General features: G+C 42.3%; 1 protein-coding gene across 1 annotated transcript in view; it reads right to left on the minus strand.

Moving 5' to 3' along the window:
• Positions 1 to 7651: 7651 nt before the first annotated feature.
• BLVRA (biliverdin reductase A) overlaps positions 7652 to 15616 on the minus strand; it is a 56500-nt gene continuing 48535 nt past the window's right edge. The window contains exons 6-8 of the mRNA XM_060020191.1: positions 14219 to 14326; positions 11988 to 12159; positions 7652 to 9319 (exon numbers count right to left, since the gene is read on the minus strand). Coding sequence (XP_059876174.1) covers positions 9061 to 9319; positions 11988 to 12159; positions 14219 to 14326 — 539 coding nt within the window. The 3' untranslated portion in view covers positions 7652 to 9060. The remainder of the gene's footprint in view (positions 9320 to 11987; positions 12160 to 14218; positions 14327 to 15616) is intronic.

The raw sequence follows: 15616 nt of genomic DNA on the forward strand, positions 1-15616 counted from the left end.
GCACACCACACCTTGAGTGTTAAGAGGTCCAAGAGAGCTAAACCCTTATTCCCTTCTTTCCCGCTTCAATTCCCATTCATGACTTTTGCACAGAGGTTTGTCTATTTTTTCCCCTTCAACCCATCAACCTAGGCCCCCAAGGCTGTGCATTCCGTTAGAGTCCCCTCCCCTATAACCCCCAACCTTCAACGTCACCACTACTAGTGCACGGGCTTATCAAGGAATTTCCCCCCAAATAGCTTTCTCTTGAAGAAATCTAGTGTCATTGGCTAAAATATTATTATTATTTTTTTTCCACTCGATTCCTTCAGGCAGAAGACCATAAGGCAATCACGCATTGCTGGGATTTCAGCAAGAAACATTTCCTTTTTCTCCTCAATTTGGGGGACCAATTAAGCTATAGATGCAGGTGAGAGATGAGCTTTTTTCAAAAAAAGAATCAGTTTTATTCCAATAAAGCTGATTGGGGAATGTGGTTGGGATCTACAGCCAAAGAGGTTTGCTAGTCTGTCCTCTCAGAGTAACTTAATTCTTCTTCAAAGCTGCAGGCCACCCCATTGCAAAGGAAGTTTCTATCCCAGCCACCTTCGTGTAGGCAAGCGGAGAACTCAGGTGCATTGGGGGGTGGCTGGGCTCTGCTGGACTTTGCTGCCTCATCTCTCCCGCAGCTTTCTAGGGCAGGTGACTATGGGAGAAGTAGGTGAGGGGCCGAGAGGGGTCAAGGGCACTATGTAAGTTACCTTCCTCCTAGAGGGACCCCAACACTTACGAGTATTAGTACAGTGGGAGAGAGGGCTTTTTCCTTCAAGTTGAACAGAAAGCCTACTTTGTTCTGAAATCTTAGCCCTCCAAACGTCTTCTCACTAGACCTTCCAAGGAAGTCCAGGTAGCCTTAAGGCAAGGGAGCAAAGGAGGGTCACTATCTTTTGGGTACTTTGACTAAACGGCTCAGGGATAGCTGTGGCTTTTTTTTTTTTTGTAGGAATATATTGTAGTTTTATCTTTTTTATTTTAAAAATAATTCTTAATTTTTATACAACTTTAAAAGCTACTTTCCATGTACATCTATTAAAAAATATTGGCTATATTCCGTTTGTACGATACCCCTTGAGCCTACTTACACCCAATAGTTTGTACCTCCCCCTCCCCCATACTTCCAGCCCCTCCCCTTACCACTGGTTACCACTAGTTTTTTTTTAATTCTTATTTATTTAGTTTTTTAAAAAAATTCTTATTTAGTTAGTTGTGGCTTGCCAGCTCCTTAGTTGTAGCAGATGGGCTCCTTATTGCAGCTTGCCGGCTCCTTAGTTGCGGCATGCGAACTCTTAGTTGCAGCATGCACGTGGAATCTAGTTCCCTGACCAGGGATCGAACCCGGGCCCCCTGCATTGGGAGCGCGGAGTCCTATCCACTGCGCCTCCAGGGAAATCCCACCACTTTTTCTTTCTTTTTTTGGCCGGGACTTGAGTCTTGCTGGGATCTTGGTTCCCCGAGCAGGGATTGAACCTGGGCCCTACACAGTGAAAGTGTGGAGTCCTAACCACTGGACTGCCAGGGAATTCCCTAGTTTGTTCTCTATACCTGTGAGTCTGCTTCTTTTGTTATATTCACTAGTTTGTTGTATTTTCCGATTCTACTCGTGACTCCTTCTTTGAAAAGTTGTGATTAGGGGTGGGGCGTGGCCTTCAGAGGAAGGAGTATTTGGGAAACGCGTCAGTGGGGGGTCAGCCAGGATGCTTTCAGCTGCCCCAGAGGAAGGTGAGGGCAGCTGTAAGCAGAAGAGGAAGAGGCTTCTGCTCCCTCTTCTCTCCCAGCTCTGTTTTCTCCCGTCTCCTCTTCCTTCTCCCTTTGCAATTCCTACGAGTTAGTAAACTTAATGTTTTCATTTTGGATCTCTTGACCAAACAGAAAACAGGCTTGAGGTGAGCAGTTAACAGTGTCAATTAGTAATCCCACAGCCCGTGACGAAGACTCTCTCCCGGACCACATTTAGTCTGGCTGCTCTGAGCCCTGTGCTCAGCTAGATCTCGACCTTTGGGCTTCCCCGTCTGTCTTTGCATCACCCAGTTTTAGCAAAACTTCTAAGTCCCTCAGTATGTGATCAAGTTCCTCATCCCTCACACCTTGGTGTCTAATCGTGCCAGCTGCCTTCAGCAAGAATCTCGTCAAGTCGGTGTAGCCAGAATCCCCCTCACCCCTGATGTTTCCCCTCAGTAATTTTCCACCGACCCCTAAGCCCGCTCCTCGGCTATAAATTACCACTGGCCCATGCTGTGTGCAGAACTGAGCCCAGTCCTATACCAAGGTCTCTTTTCCCCTTTTGCAATTGTCCTGAATAAAATCTGCTTATACCACTTGACTGTCCAGTTCTGGTTTTCTTTGACATCCACCCTACATTTTTTTTAAAATAAATTTATTTTATTTTTGGCTATGTTGCTGCGCATGGGCTTTCTCTAGTTGCGGCAAGCGGGGGCTACTCTTTGTTGCGGTGCGCGGGCTTCTCATTGTGGTGGCTTCTCTTGTTGCGGAGCACGGGCTCTAGGTGCGCAGGCTTAAGTAGTTGTGGCTCATGGGCTCAGTAGTTGTGGCGCACGGGCTTAGTTGCTCCGCAGCATGTGGGATCTTCCTGGGCCAGGGATCGAACTTCTTAACCAAGACACCACCAGGGAAGCCCCATCCTACTTCTTTTTTTTTTTTTAACATCTTTATTGGGATATAATTGCTTTACAATGGTGTGTTAGTTTCTGCTTTATAACAAAGTGAATCAGTTATACATATACATATGTTGCCATATGTCTTCCCTCTTGCGTCTCCCTCCCTCCCACCCTCCCTATCCCACCCCTCCAGGCTGTCACAAAGCACTGAGCCAATATCCCTGTGCCATGCGGCTGCTTCCCACTAACTATCTACCTTACTACGTTTGTTAGTGTGTATATGTCCATGACTCTCTCTCGCCCTGTCACAGCTCACCCTTCCCCCTCCCCATAACCTCAAGTCCATTCTCTAGTAGGTCTGTGTCTTTATTCCTGCCTTACCCCTAGGTTCTTCATGACATTTTTTTTTCTTAAATTCCATATATATGTGTTAGCATACGGTATTTGTCTTTTTCTTCCTGACTTACTTCACTCTGTATGACAGACTCTAGGTCTATCCACCTCATTACAAATAGCTCAATTTCGTTACTTTTTATGGCTGAGTAATATTCCATTGTATATATGTGCCACATCTTCTTTATCCATTCATCCGATGATGGGCACTTAGGTTGTTTCCATCTCCGGGCTATTGTAAATAGAGCTGCAATGAACATTTTGGTACATGACTCTTTTTGAATTTTGGTTTTCTCAGGGTATATGCCCAGTAGTGGGATTGCTGGGTCATATGGTAGTTCTATTTGTAGTTTTTTAAGGAACCTCCATACTGTTCTCCATAGGGGCTGAACCAATTCACATTCCCACCAGCAGTGCAAGAGTATTCCCTTTTCTTCACACCCTCTCCAGCATTTATTGTTTGTAGATTTTTTGATGATGGCCATTCTGACTGGTGTGAGATGATATCTCATTGTAGTTTTGACTTGCATTTCTCTAATGATTAATGATGTTGAGCATTCTTTCATGTGTTTGTTGGCAGTCTGTATATCTTCTTTGGAGAAATGTCTATTTAGGTCTTCTGCTCATTTTTGGATTGGGTTGTTTGTTTTTTTGTTATTGAGCTGCATGAGCTGCTTGTAAATATTGGAGAGTAATCCTTTGTCAGTTGCTTCATTTGCAAATATTTTCTCCCATTCTGAGGGTTGTCTTTTGGTCTTGTTTATGGTTTCCTTTGCTGTGCAAAAGCTTTGAAGTTTCATTAGGTCCCATTTGTTTATTTTTGTTTTTATTTCCATTACTCTAGGAGGTGGGTCAGAAAGGATCTTGCTGTGATTTATGTCATAGAGTGTTCTGCCTATGTTTTCCTCTAAGAGTTTGATAGTTTCTGGCCTTACATTTAGGTCTTTAATCCACTTTGAGCTTATTTTTCTGTATGGTGTTAGGGAGTGATCTAATCTCATACTTTACATGTACCTGTCCATGTACCTGTCCTTTCTCCACTGTACATTCCTGCCACCTTTATCAAAGATAAGGTGTCCATATGTGCATGGGTTTATCTCTGGGCTTTCTATCCTGTTCCATTGATCTATCTTTCTGGTTTTGTGCCAGTACCATACTGTCTTGATTACTATAGCTTTGTAGTATAGTCTGAAGTCAGGGAGCCTGATTCCTCCAGCTCCTTTTTTCGTTCTCAAGATTGCTTTGGCTATTCGGGGTCTTTTGTGTTTCCATACAGATTGCAAAATTTTTTGTTCTAGTTCTGTGAAAAATGCCAGTGGTAGTTTGATAGGGATTGCATTGAATCTATAGATTGCTTTGGGTACTAGAGTCATTTTCACAATGTTGATTCTTCCAATCCAAGAACATGGTATATCTCTCCATCTATTTGTATCATCTTTAATTTCTTTCATCAGTGTCTTATAATTTTCTGCATACAGGTCTTTTGTCTCCTTAGGTAGGTTTATTCCTAGATATTTTATTCTTTTTGTTGCAATGGTAAATGGGAGTGTTTTCTTGATTTCACTTTCAGATTTTTCATCATTAGTGTATAGGAATGCCAGAGATTTCTGTGCATTAATTTTGTATCCTGCTACTTTACCAAATTCATTGATTAGCTCTAGTAGTTTTCTGGTAGCATCATTAGGATTCTCTATGTATAGGATCATGTCATCTGCAAACAGTGACAGCTTTACTTCTTCTTTTCCGATTTGGATTCCTTTTATTTCCTTTTCTTCTCTGATTGCTGTGGCTAAAACTTCCAAAACTATGTTGAATAAGAGTGGTGAGAGTGGGCAACCTTGTCTTGTTCCTGATCTTAGTAGAAATGCTTTCAGTTTTTCACCATTGAGGATGATGTTGGCTGTGGGTTTGTCATATATGGCCTTTATTATGTTGAGGAAAGTTCCCTCTATGCCTACTTTCTGCAGGGTTTTTATCATAAATGGGTGTTGAATTTTGTCAAAAGCTTTCTCTGCATCTATTGAGATGATCATATGGTTTTTCTCCTTCAGTTTGTTAATATGGTTTATCACATTGATAGATTTGCGTATATTGAAGAATCCTTCCTTGCATTCCTGGAATAAACCCCACTTGATCATGGTGTATTATCCTTTTAATGTGCTGTTGGATTCTGTTTACTAGTATTTTGTTGAGGATTTTTGCATCTATGTTCATCAGTGATATTGGCCTGTAGTTTTCTTTCTTTGTGACATCCTTGTCTGGTTTTGGTATCAAGGTGATGGTGGCCTTGTAGAAGGAATTTGGGAGTGTTCCTCCCTCTGCTATATTTTGGAAGAGTTTGAGAAGGATAGGTATTAGCTCTTCTCTAAATGTTTGATATAATTCGCCTGTGAAGCCATCTGGTCCTGGGCTTTTGTTTGTTGGAAGATTTTTAATCACAGTTTCAATTTCAGTTCCTGTGATTGGTCTGTTCATATTTTCTATTTCTTCCTGATTCAGTCTTGGCAGGTTGTGCATTTCTAAGAATTTGTCCATTTCATCCAGGTTGTCCATCCTATTGGCACAGAGTTGCTTGTAGTAATCTCTCATGATCTTTTGTATTTCTGCAGTGTCAGTTGTTACCTCTCCTTTTTCATTTCTAATTCTATTGATTTGAGTCTTCTCCCTTTTTTTCTTGATGAGTCTGGCTAGTGGTTTATCTATTTTGTTTAGCTTCTCAAAGAACAAGCTTTTAGTTTTATTGATCTTTGCTATTGTATCCTTCATTTCTTTTTCATTTATTTCTGGTCTGATTTTTATGACTTCTTTCCTTCTGCTAACTTTGGGGTTTTTTTGTTCTTCTTTCTCTAATTGCTTGAGGTGCAAGGTTAGGTTGTTTATTCGAGATGTTTCCTGCTTCTTAAGGTGGGCTTGTGTTGCTATAAACTTCCCCCTTAGAACTGCTTTTGCTGCATCCCATAGGTTTTGGGTTGTTGTGTCTCCATTGTCATTTGTTTCTAGGTATTTTTTTATTTCCTCTTTGATTTCTTCAGTGATCACTTCATTATTAAGTAGTGTATTGTTTAGCCTCCATGTGTTTGTATTTTTACAGATCTTTTCCTGTAATTGATATCTAGTCTCATGGCGTTGTGGTCAGAAAAGATACTTGATACAATTTCAATTTTTTTAAATTTACCAAGGCTTGATTTGTGACCCAGGATATGATCTATCCTGGAGAATGTTCCATGAGCACTTGAGAAAAATGTGTATTCTGTTGTTTTTGGATGGAGTGTCCTATAAATATCAATTAAGTCCATCTTGTTTAATGTATCATTTAAAGCTTGTGTTTCCTTATTTATTTTCATTTTGGATGATCTGTCCATGGGTGAAAGTGGGGTGTTTAAGTCCCCCACTATGAATGTGTTACTGTTGATTTCCCCTTTTATGGCTGTTAGTATTTGCCTTATGTATTGAGGTGCTCCTATGTTGGGTGCATAAATATTTACAATTGTTATATCTTCTTCTTTGATCGATCCCTTGATCATTATGTAGTGTCCTTGTCTCTTTTAATAGTCCTTATTTTAAAGTCTATTTTGTCTGATATGAGAATTGCTACTCCAGCTTTCTTTTGGTTTACATTTGCATGGAATATCTTTTTCCATCCCCTTACTTTCAGTCTGTATGTGTCTCTAGGTCTGAAGTGGGTCTCTTGTAGACAGCATATATAAGGGTCTTGTTTTTGTATCCATTCAGCCAATCTGTGTCTTTTGGTGGGAGCATTTAGTCCATTTACATTTAAGGTAATTATCGATATGTATATTCCTATTCCCATTTTCTAAATTGTTTTGGGTTCGTTATTGTAGGTCTTTTCCTTCTCTTGTGTTTTTTGTCTAGAGAAGTTCCTTTAGCATTTGTTGTAAAGCTGGTTTGGTGGTGCTGAACTCTCTCAGCTTTTGCTTGTCTGTAAAGGTTTTAATTTCTCCATCAAATCTGAATGAGATCCTTGCTGGGTAGAGTAGTCTTGGCTGCAGGTTTTTCTCCTTCATCACTCTCAGTATGTCCTGCCACTCCCTTCTGGCTTGTAGGGTTTCTGCTGAGAGATCAGCTGTTAACCTTATGGGGATTCCCTTATGTGTTATTTGTTGTTTTTCCCTTGCTGCTTTTAATATGCTTTCTTTGTATTTAATTTTTGACAGTTTGATTAATATGTGTCTTGGCGTATTTCTCCTTGTATTTATCCTGTATGGGACTCTCTGTGCTTCCTGGACTTGATTAACTATTTCCTTTCCCATATTAGGAAAGTTTTCAACTATAATCTCTTCAAATATTTTCTCAGTCCCTTTCTTTTTCTCTTCTTCTTCTGGAACCCCTATAATTCGAATGTTGGTGCGTTTAATGTTGTCCCAGAGGTCTCTGAGCCTGTCCTCAGTTCTTTTCATTCTTTTTTCTTTATTCTGCTCTGCAGTAGTTATTTCCACTATTTTATCTTACTTCTAATATCAAATAGGACCAATATTTTGAAACAACAGTTATCAAGCCCAAATGGGAGAGACTATTGCACTCTGTTTTAATCATTGAATATGTAACATTTATCTCATGCTGGATACTGTGGAACATACAAAAACATAGAGCATACAATATTTCCTGGCCTTGAGGGACACTTGATGTGATAATAAAACAAGAGAACGAATGGACCAATATTTATTACAAATTATTTTACATGGCGAATGAAAGAATAACCTTATGGAATTTTTTCAGGTTTAATATACTTTCCTGCTTTACCAGGAGATACTCTGGTGATGGAATAATAGAAACAGAGGTAGAGAACGGAGTTTGCCTCCATCTCATGGTTTCCAAACTAGTTAGGGCTCATAATAGCAAGTGGGGAGCAGGGAAAAAACCAAGAGGGAGACATTTACAGAAGCAAGAAATCTAACCCAAGCTCAGAAGAAGATGCAGCAGGACCACCAGTGAAACGAAAGGGCAGCTTCCTGGGACTCAAGCAGATTGGACCAGACATGAGCCACGAGTCCAGACAAGCACAAGACCCCAAGTGCAAACACACGTGGCTTCCCTGGCTGTGTCCTGGGTCTCTGGTCTCCTCTCCAGGCAGCCTTCTGAGGGCTCTACATAAATCAGAAACATGACCACGCACCCCACGCCCCCGGCACGTTAAACAACACCCTTTGGTGCCTCTGCACAGCCTGATAAACAACACCCCAGCTCTTCACCTGGCCTTCAAGGCCCCCCACCATCAGATCTGCCTCTCTGGGACTCCCCACTCCAGACCCAGCGCTTCAGCGACACTGTCCCAGGGCACTGGCCAGGCTGCTTCTTACTTCTCTCTGTTCATACTGCCCCCCTGCCAGGGAAGCCCTTCTTTGACCTTCACACAGCTGTCTCTTCATCATCAGGACCTGGTTTGCACATCTTCCCTGAACCCTTCTCCGGATAGCCAGGGACAGCCTGAACCTCCAATGTTACAATGACCAGTTTGTGTGACTTGCTTCCCTTCTGACACTGTGAGTTACTGAGGGCAGCGGCTACGTCTTATTCATTTTTAGGATCCCCAGCACCAGGCACGGTCGTCTAGTGAGAGTCTGTGGAGGGGGAAATAAAATTCCTTAAGGCGGCAGGAAGGAGGGTTCCAGGCACTGTTTTGCGGTGATTTAGCGCATGAGTGGGGGGTTTAAAGGATGGTTCTGCCATTTACTAGCTGGGTAACTTCAAACAAGATTTTTTCAATATACTAAGGAAAACAAGCCTGGTAATAATACTCATCCGACAGGGCCGTTGGGAAGGATGAATGAAACTGGACATCTAAAGCATCCCGTGCCGCTCCACCAAGGTTGGTTCTTTTTCCATCCCTACCACGTGTGCCCCTACCCAAGTATCACTCCCAACACGGCTCGTGACAATAAGCGAATCCTGTTTACCCAAGACACGTTTAATGGTAAGAACAGAGACGAAGGTCAACTCTTGATAAAAATCAGGCTCAGGTCTCGTCTGGGCAGGGCCGTGTTGCCCCCTCCCTTCACTTCTTCGGGCGGCAGTGTTTCTGGATCTCTCCCGCCAGCCACAGGCAGTGCAGGATGCGTTTCTTCTCGGCAGCCAGCTCCTCTTCAGAGAACTGGCCCAGGAGTTTCTGGACAAATATATTTTGATCCTTCAGGAAAATATTCTTATTGACGCCTACGTTGGGCATATTCTCCAGGGACCCAGACTTGAAATGGAAGCTTAAATGTCTGTTTCGCTTTAGGCCAGGTGCCTTCTCTTCAATCCACGTCAACGGGCTGTGGAAGCAAGAGGCACAAGATTAGTTTCACAGGGGCGCACGGATGCGGGCTGGCACCTGAGTGCCCAGTGCCAGGTCCTCGTTTTGTGCCCGTTTTCCCTGCAGCTGCTGCATCCCAACCTCCACCATCCTCCCAGACGCCATGGGTGACTGTTGGCAACTTTACTGCCCAAAGGTCCTTTGTTCAATTTTGCCACCAGGCAGGGGAGTTCAAAGATTTTCGTGTATCAGTTTGTTATTTAGGAGTCTTTACCCTGAATCTCACCGGATCCTTCTGCAAGATCCAGACCTGAGATCCTGTGCAAACTGTTGTTTCCAAGTGTATGTGCATTTTTATGGGAAAGAATTCTTAGCGTTCTTTCATCACATTTTCCAAGAGGTCTATGACTCCAGGCACATGCCAAGACCAGATGCTGCCTGCCCACTCACAGGCACCTGTTTCCACTTCACATTTGCCCCTCAGGCCAAGGTCAGTACTCACAAAAATCTACAATTCAAATAGGACAGACCCCGCTCTTCTAAAGCGTCTTCTTTTTCTGGATTTATCTTTTCTGTCTTTAGATAAAAGCTGTGTTATCTGCTTAATGAAAAAGAGAAACCTAAGCAGATTTGATCTAAAGTTAGAAGCTTCACTTCTATAATAATGAATAATGTGACAGGAAAAATATAAAATCTGCTCTTCAAAAATATATTCTAAAAACAATACAGCATTGATTTAAGGACTTTCAATGGAAAAAAAATCCATAATTCTTTTGCCTAAATAATCTTCAGTTTGAGACAATCCTTTCAAATATTTGCCTATATGTATATGGAATATAAATCCTAAAGTATAACTAATTTTTAATTATGTTTATTTAAAAATGTTATGATCCTACAGATACTATATTATTTTTATCTGCATATTATTGAGACAACTGATTATATAATTCATTCAATATTTCATTATTGCCAAATATTCAAGCTCTTTCCAAATGGATAACCTCCATTCAACCTCTTTACACGTATACACATACAGAGTTTTCCTTCCTTCCTTCTGGGAACGAAGTCCCAGGAATGAGAGGACTTGCTCTGGCTACTTCTCTTTGCTTTCCCCTCCTTCTTCTTATACTACAGGGAGAGTCAGGGTCAAGGACAGGCAATCTGGTTGGGCTGCCATGCTAAGTAATGGCGTTTTCAGGGCGAATAGGGAAAGGGTTCAATGCCGGGCAGGCATCAGGGTCCCTGGCCTTCTCGTCTCCATTCCTCGGATTCCCTCTTCCTCTCCCCGTGGGCTGCAGTGGGGCAGGCCCGGCGTGGGCAGGCTAGATCAGCGTGGCTAAGGAACGAAGGGGAACTACCTTTGGTTTGTTCGTTCTCCGCCTCTAGAGGCACGGGCCATAATACGGCTAACGGTGTGAGTGCGGAGTTGCAAGAAAGGGGCCCAAGCAGGTCACTTAAGATTGTTTTGGGTGCTGTAGGAAACTCAGGGGTACCTCCAACCTGGGTAAAGGAGGCCTCCCCTTCAGCCAATCAGCTCACCCAGACCTACATTAGAGTGTGGGGTGAGTGGTTAGGAGGAAAAGATCTGAAGTACATAAAAGGGGAGCCGTCAGGAGAGATGTGGACAGAATAACTTCCTCATCTTGTGGCCCTAAAAACTTAAAGCATTTGCCCTGGAGGACGAGGGCATGGGGGGTAGGGCACGCCTGGCTCTGGTACCACTCCTACCAACTGGCTTCAACAGGAGGCTTGAAACGTGTACCTCTTCTATATAGATTTGGGTTGAAAAGGTGTTCTAATGCTTTTTTTTTTTTTTTTAACAAAGTTTGAAAACTGCTGGTAAAATGGGAAGAACACGGGCTTGGGAGTAAACTGCACCGGGTTTTCCTGGATAATCTGGGACCTGAGGCTAATGATACCCAACCTCGTGGACAGGTGAGGACTACAGGACAAATTAAAGACAAGGCCTGGCATGTTTTCAGTACGATTCCCTTCTCGTGCCCTTCCTGTGCATTTCTGTGGAGGTGTGACCATCTGGGGACCAAAGACAGGCTGCCTGAGCGCGATTCTCACACAATCACTTGTTAGCTGTGTGCCCTTAGCAAGTTTCTTAACCTCTCTGAGCCTCATAGTTTCCTAGGTGATCATAATCATAATAATGCCCACTCCGGAGAGTTGGTATAAAGATTATATGAGAAAATCCTTATAAAAGGACTAGGCCCTGGCACATGGTAGGAACTCAGGAAATGTTAGCAAATACTAGTACAACCGGGATTCAAGCAGTGATCCTGGTCTTGCTGATCCTTTTATTGTGACCTTTCAAGGTCACGTCTGCCCTCCTCCCCATCCTCTGCTGAGGTTCTGCTCTGTTCCACTAGGTTGTTGGAAGGCAGCTGTAACTTAAGAAACTGTGTGGGCAAATGACACACAGAGGGTCCTTATGTTTAAAAAGACTTGGCTTAGACAACCTGCTCAAATCTGTAAGCTTCTCTTAACCTTACGGGGCTGCTGGGAGGATGGCATGAGGCAGCGTAAGTGAAATCCCAGCACCCGTTCCGCTGGCATAAGCAGACGGCCCTTCTGGAGTCGAAGGTGCGGGTCTAGGCCCCTGGGTCCCCCATATCTCCCTTGTGAACACACGAGGATGTCCTTATGTTGCCTTCTCCTCGCAGCTTCTCGTGACCTACCTTTTGTTCTCCGTCTCTAAGCACACGGTCATCTTCATATACTGATCTTCTTTTCTCTCTTCCAAAGTGGCGGACACGAGAGAAAGCTCCCCAAAGAGGGAGACCAGCCAGGTCAGGCGAGAGATGCCACTGAATGCGGGGAAGCCAAACCGTTCTTCTTCCAGCGGGCTAGCTGTGGGGAATCACAGACATGGCGGGGACTGGAGGGGCGGGGCTGACAGCTGGGGGGCATGGGGGATGTGACAGGGAGCGCACAGATGTGGCTGGGTGATCAGGACACACAACCTGCCTTGTGACGGGGCTGCGCAAGATGACTAATTCTGATGGAGACTTTCATAAAAACGTCTCCCTTTTTTCCTGTTTCTTAAATTCACTTTGTTGGTAAAATAAAATATTTCACTGGAAATTGCAGTCTATCTGGCCCACAGGGTAATAAAAATGTTTTAGGTTTCTAACGTGTGTGTGTGTGTGTGTGTGTGTATGCACACACACACACACACACACACACACATGTAAACATATATCCCCTTCAGTTAATGACTTAAAGAAGTAAAAGAATTAACGTATTTTAGTCCCTCAAGCCTATATTCCTATAAATACCATATAACTGTCTGTGTAAGTGATAAGGGAGGGAAGGAATTGTGATAGCTGTGGAGAAAGCAGTAATTCCTATAAAGTCAATATCAAGAAAATTGATACAGCGTTAAGTGTTTTCTCAGTCTTCATAATCTCGTGTACAACAGTATATTGCAACGAGTATCTGTACGAGAAATCTGGTCAAGATACTGCTCCCCTCTCATCCCAGCCTAAATTTTAAACATAACCTAGATTTATAAGACTTCATATCTGTTACACTGCTCTTTAAACCAAAGATTTCTTAAAACTTTGATACTGACTTAAAACAACTAATAATTATGAGTATGTTCTAAAGAAAACAAGCAAAGTAAATAAAAAGATAAAGAAAACAAAGATTGTAAGTTTCATAGACAACATGGTTTCAAATCACTAGGGCCTAAGTATGAAACTTACAAAGGAAAGGCAGCTCCCTCTGGGCTGGTTCCTGTCTGCTCCTGTGCTTTGCAGAGGACCGAACAGCTGCTACAAGTCTGAGCTCCCATCTGTCTGCCTCGGCCACACAACTGTTGGGTCAACTTTGTGAAGCTACTCACTTCTCTGAGCTTCATTTAAAAAAATCTGTATAATGGGGGTAATAAATACCCACTTTCTAGGATTATATGAACTAACATGAAATAATGTCACATACGTAGCCCAGTTCCTTGTGCAGATTAACGGTTATTACTGTCTCCACAACTCTCATTATATCATCATTTTAAAGGATGAAGATGGATTTTGTGCCATTCTATTTTTTTTGGCTGTACCGCACGGCATGCAGGATCTTAGTTCCCCAACCAGGGGTTGAGCCCATGCCCCCACCACAGTGGAACCTCGGAGTCCTAACCATTGTACCGCCAGGGAAGTCCCTGAAAATGGATTTTGAAATGAGATTCCACTACCGTATATTTTCTGGAAACTCACGAACAGATGAATGGTTTTACCACATGACAATGTCGGTTTTGTTTCTGTAAAGAAAGCCCTCAGGAAAGGTGGCCCAGATGCCTTAGGGTGGAGACAAATCCAAGGAGTCCACCCAAAGGAGACTGCAGACCTTGAGGCTCCAGGCTGTTCATTTCCTTCTGCTAATGGAGGTGCTCAAAGAATGACCAACATGAAGTAAATAGCTGAATATATAGTAGATCAAATATCTTGGCCACAGCCAATGTCCTGATAACATGTTGGAGGAAGAAAGGGTCTATGCATATTCTATTTGCTCCACAGAGAAGTATAAACATGTTCTCTTCTCCAAGAACCTTCTCGGTCCTCTAGCAAAGAGAGCTTTCATTTTTAACCTCCTGTGGAAAAATCATCTCCAACTCATCAAGATTTCATGAGAGAAAATTCTACCTAATCGATTGGGCCAAAAGCATAAATGTGCTTGAGATTTCTAACACGTCTTCCCCAAGGCCCACTGAGCAATCAGAGCTCATTTGAGGAAAGAAGAAAAATAGATTATTTTTATTGTCTGTGGGTGCGTGGGAAAATTAAATGGGCCCTGAGTCAGAACGTCTTTAGCAGAAATGAATCCAAGCTCACATCCTAGAGAGCTCAGAACCCAGTAACCCTCCACCAGCCTCACCAGTTACATATGACCTGTGATCCCACCAAGGGCTGACCTGTGAAGAGGAGAGACCCTTTCAGCAGGTCCTTCCCCACCACTTCTTTTTTCAGGAATGCAAACTCCTCCATCAAGAGTTCAACGTGCTCCTCATGCAGGACTTTCCCTGTCACGACAAGGATGGGGTTTAAAAAAAAAAAAAAAGGCAGTCATCCTAAATCCTGTTAATTTCCTCGTATTTTTTTCATTTTTAAAAATTGAGAATGTATGTATAACTGAATCACTTGGCTGTACAACTGAAACTAACACAACATTGTAAATCAACTATACTTTGATAAAAAAATATATATATTAAAAAAATTTTTTTTTAATTTGCTCAAAAATGCTATGTCCATGCTTTGGATTCAAGATGGCTGATTGAACACACACATTTATTTCCACTTTTACCAAAATCCTAATGAATTTTATGAAAAAGTTATTTAAAAATAAAATAGAGGGGTAATGGACAGATATAACTATATATTTAAAGTGTACAATGTGCTGTTTTGACGTACATATGCATCGTGGAATGATGATCAAAGTCAAGACACTTAACACATCCATCACCTGACAGTTCACTCTGTGTGTGTGTTAAGAATGCTTAAGACCTACTCTCAGCAACTTTCAAGTATACAATTCCATATTATTAACTATAACAACCATGTTGCACATCAGATCCTTGGAACTTCTTATAATTGAAAATTTGTACCGTTTGATCTATATTGCTCTATTTCCCCTTCCCCCAGCCCAAGGCAACGGCCATTCGAATCTCTGTTTCTATGAAACAGGCTTTTTTTTTTTCTTTTTAGATTCCGCTCTAAGTGAAACCATACAGTATTTGTATTTCTCTGACTTATTTCGCTTAGCGTAATGCCCTCCAGGTTCATTCATGTTGTAGCAAATGGCAGGGTTTCCTTCTCTCCCGGCTGAATAATATTCCACTGTATATATTAGCCACACTTTTCGTTATCCTTTTCATCTCTGGAAGAACATTTAGGTTGTTTCCATCTCTTGGTTATTGTGCATATTGCTGCGATGAGAATGGGTATACATGTATCTCTTCGATATACTGATTTCGATTCCTCTGGATATATACCCAGGAGTGGGACTGCTGAATCATGTGATAGTCCTATTTTTACTTTTTTGAAGACCCACCACAGTCTTTTCCATAGTGTCTGCACCAACTGATATTCTCACCAACAGTGCACCAGAGTTCTCTTTTCTCCGTATCCTCGCCAACACTTGTCTCTCGTCTTTTTGATGACAGCCAATTCTAACAGGTGTGAGGTGATATCTCGTGGTTTTGATTTGCATTTCCCTGATGATTAATGATGTTGAGCAACTTTTCATATATCTGTTGGCCATCTGAATGTCTTCTTTGGAAATATGTGTATTCAGTTCCTCTGCCCATTTTCTA

The sequence above is a fragment of the Delphinus delphis genome, chromosome 9 (genome assembly GCF_949987515.2).
Source record: "Delphinus delphis chromosome 9, mDelDel1.2, whole genome shotgun sequence".
Classification (NCBI taxonomy): Eukaryota; Metazoa; Chordata; class Mammalia; order Artiodactyla; family Delphinidae; genus Delphinus; species Delphinus delphis.